At 35.9% G+C, this 3847-nt stretch overlaps 1 protein-coding gene across 1 annotated transcript in view; it reads left to right on the plus strand.

Moving 5' to 3' along the window:
- Nucleotides 1–950: 950 nt before the first annotated feature.
- Nucleotides 951–3847, plus strand: part of LOC107748607 (GTPase IMAP family member 8-like) — an 11276-nt gene continuing 8379 nt past the window's right edge. The window contains exons 1-2 of the mRNA XM_016563485.1: nucleotides 951–973; nucleotides 1427–2110. Of these exons, the coding sequence (XP_016418971.1) occupies nucleotide 973; nucleotides 1427–2110 (685 nt within the window). The 5' untranslated portion in view covers nucleotides 951–972. The remainder of the gene's footprint in view (nucleotides 974–1426; nucleotides 2111–3847) is intronic.

The raw sequence follows: 3847 nt of genomic DNA on the forward strand, positions 1-3847 counted from the left end.
TTTAACGATTTAGCACAAGGACAAGAAACATAATGTGTAATAATTTTTTCAAATGTAGAAGAGAACACACAATGTGTTTTATTTGTATTAATCTGCCTTAAGGTATTGTAACCGATAGACCTTATAATGTAAAAGTGCAGTATAGGGACCGTGTGCAAAGTGCAAAACCAAGAGCAAAAAGCACAATTTTTCCATCTAAATGCGTCACTTGTGAAATGTATAAAAAATACATCTCAGATCTAAGGGGTGTGTATTATTACTGGTTCATAAAAGAACATTTAGATGTTGGTTTTATCCACAGAACTATGTAACACAACAAAAGTTATTGAAAAAAGGAACGATTGAGAAAAAGCTTGCAAAGCATTACAAAGATTGTGCCGTTTACCGCCCCCTAGAGGAAGATATTGCTCTTGTCTTGACCAAGTTTGACATTCAGAAGTTTAAATAACTTAATTCAGAATGCACACAGTTTAATATGTAAACGTCAAGGGGTGTGTCTTGTTACTTGTTCAAAGAACAATATTTACAGCCATCTTTTACTATCATATGTAAATCAGGAAGCACGCTATTGAATTAAATTTGAATCTGTTAACACATTCATTTTTAAAACATACAGTAAGACACAGATAATAAAAACAGAATAAGTAAATAGGAAATAGCAATATACAAAAAAAAAAAAATTGAAGAAAAACACTCTACAAATTAGACAGTAGATGGTATTTGTGTGTACATGTGTGTTATATACAAATGCAAGGAAATGTGAATTAGAAGTATGTGTTAAATCAATAAACGTATAAATAGTGTTGTGTATTACATGTTTACTGTAAAGCTAACTGTTGGTGAGATGGACTGCCTGAGGGGAGAAACTGTTCACATAATTCACATAATGTTCCCCCGGTTGACGAGCTATCTGTGTTTGTGCTCTTGTGTTTTACAGTGGGCTTCAGTATTCCAGTCTTCAGTCTCCCCAGCAGTAAGTCAAGTAATAAATGCTTTACAGCAACAGCAAAGTGTGATATTTTTACAGTTTAGTGTTTTTCATTGCTAACTCTTACAGTGATACTTTTGTTGTATGTGATTTTCATACTGATTTACGTGAAAAAAAGTTCAAATAAGTGAGGACTACCCTTTAAAACAAGAAAAAATATCTAACAATTCAAATCCATTTGAAAACAATAGTTAATATTTTGCATCTCAAGCGTATCTTGATTCAGATGTTTGTACTGGAAAACAACAAAAACTACTGTGTGAGAAAATCACTTTTGCAGTGTAAAGCTATTGCTGGAGAAATAAATGCTAAACAAGAGAACTCACAAATTGACCACTGTTTGATTTGCTTTTCTGGATGAAGGATGGATGATGAAATGCTGTCACAGAGAATGTGTGTGCCTTTTAAATACCAAATGTCTGCTTTGTCTCATTGCAGTGAGGATTGTTCTCCTGGGGAAGAATGTGTCAGAAAACAGTCGAGTGGGAAACTTCATCTTAGGAGTAGATGTGTTTAAGAGTGAAGCTCCTGATGAGAAGATGCTCCATCAGTGCAGTCAGAGAGTCGGAGGAAGACTAAAGAAAAGACACGTGACTGTCATCATCAGTTCCCAGCTGTTCCAGCCGAACATCTCCGATCGTCAGATCACACAGACAGTGAGAGAGTGTGTGCGTCTGTGTGATCCAGGACCTCGTGCCTTCATACTCGTACTGAAGCACACAGACTTCACTGAGGAGGACCTGAGAAGAGTGAAGTGTGTGCTGAAAGAGTTCAGTGAAGAAGCCATTAAACACACGGTAGTGCTCACGACTGATGAAGAGACACACGGTGGTAAACAGGCTTCTGTGAAAGTTAATAAATTCATTCAACAGTTAACTGCAGAGTGTGGAGGAGGACACCTTCAGTTTGAGGATAAAAAAACTGTCCGCTCTCAGATTTTCAAAAGAGTTAAGAATACACTGAAGGGAAACTATTTTCCTGAGAAGATTGGCTCATCAGTGGACACAGAAGACAGCGCATCTGTGGATTCTGATCTATCAGAGGATGAAAATATTGACGAGAGCCATAAAGAGAAAAAGGAAGAAAGAAGCACCCACAGTTTACCTAAGATCCTAAACCCTTGTAAGTCTTCATAGTTTTGTTGCCTTAAAAATACAGTGACCCCCAAAAGATATTTGGGCAGTTAAGCCACACTTGCATGTACGTTTACAATTATACATTTAATTGCATTAAATAACAAAATATTTAAAGTATATTTTTATATGGCAGTAATTTTCTACATTTGTTTACTGTTTTGAAACTGATGTATAGCATGAAGTCATGTCACAGGCGTATATAACTGACCGTGCTTTAAGTTTTATTTAAAACAGAATATTATTTTAATAGCTGTCAAGTCACCTTTATTTGTGTAGTGCTTTATACAATACTGATCATGTCAAAGCAGTTTTTACAGTGAAAACAAACAGGAAAATAGATTGCCAATGATGCAAGAAGTTATTTTTCAGCAAAAAAAAGTCAGTTCACTGATGGTTCGTAATGACACAGACACTGCTAGAAGAGAACCGAACTGAGCTGGGCTGCATTTCCCAAAAGCATCGTAAGCCTAAGTTGATCGTAGCTCCATTGGTTTCAATGCACTCAAGCTTACGATGCAACAGAGAAGGCTCTCTCAGACACCTGCTCTTCCGCTAGTGACGTCACTTGCAATCTGTTTATTTATTTATTTTATTTTTTTGCAATTGAATCTCTCAACATGTTCATGTTCAACTCATCCCGAAGTAGGGACATGTTTATGATGAACTTACTGACGTTGTCAGTAATTATGTCTCCTATTGTATTGACAGTGTTATTTCTGGAAAGTCTGTGAAGGTGTTTACTTGGGTGACTAAATCACTTAAGGTATTGTTAACAAAAAAAGAGGCATGCATTCCAGGAGGGTAACCTTTTAGAATGTTATAGGTTAAAAAAGGAAGTTAAAATTGAAATAATGACAGCTAAGCAGCGTTATACTGGGATAATTGAGAGGCAGCTAGTAGATAACAATTTAGGTTTAACTATTGCTGATTTTAATACCAAAGTATTGGTGGGTTTTTGTTAAATGTGAGCCAAAATCATCACAATTAAAAGAACATCCAAAATGTGGCATATTCCGTCCGCGTTAGGCTAGGACTTCCGTTTTTATGACTGGATTCTACGAACCAGTCTGTGTTTTCCGCATCGCGGAAATTATAGGGCCGTATGTCTCAGAGTAGTCAGTGTAATTTGGGGAAAAAATCAATTAAATCTGTATGTGGATGTGTGTAAATATTCAAATGTAATCCCCTTTGTAATCGTTAACATTTTCATAAGTAACTGTAATTTAATTACACATTTTTTCTTAGTAACTGTAACTGATTACAGTTACATTTATTTTGTAATTAAATTACGTAACGCCGTTACATGTAACTAGTTACTCCCCAACACTGATTACAGATATATTCAGATAAACAGGGAATCTTCTAGAATCTCTATACAGTTTGCATATAGGGCTAGCAGAGAAGATGCCACTGTGACTTTGCTAAACTTGATTTTTAAACACTTAGAAGGAAGTAAAACACATGCCAGTAGGGATGTAACGATTAATCGCGAGCCGGCTGAAAATTGATTCAAATATGTGACGATTCAAATCGGTTGAGATTTAGGTGTAGGAGTTTATAAGAATCCATGTCTGAGGGGAACTTAATGTCTTTAGAAAAGTTTAGATGGTATTATTTTCGTTTCCTCTTGCCTCTGTATAATGCATATTAAAGTTCATAAGCACAGCGCTGCTTTGTTTACAGCGGTAACCAGGGAAACACTGTATCATTGCTGTTCATAAGC

This window comes from Sinocyclocheilus rhinocerous, unplaced genomic scaffold, assembly GCF_001515625.1.
Source record: "Sinocyclocheilus rhinocerous isolate Xijiao unplaced genomic scaffold, SAMN03320098_v1.1 scaffold2969, whole genome shotgun sequence".
Lineage (NCBI taxonomy): Eukaryota > Metazoa > Chordata > Actinopteri > Cypriniformes > Cyprinidae > Sinocyclocheilus > Sinocyclocheilus rhinocerous.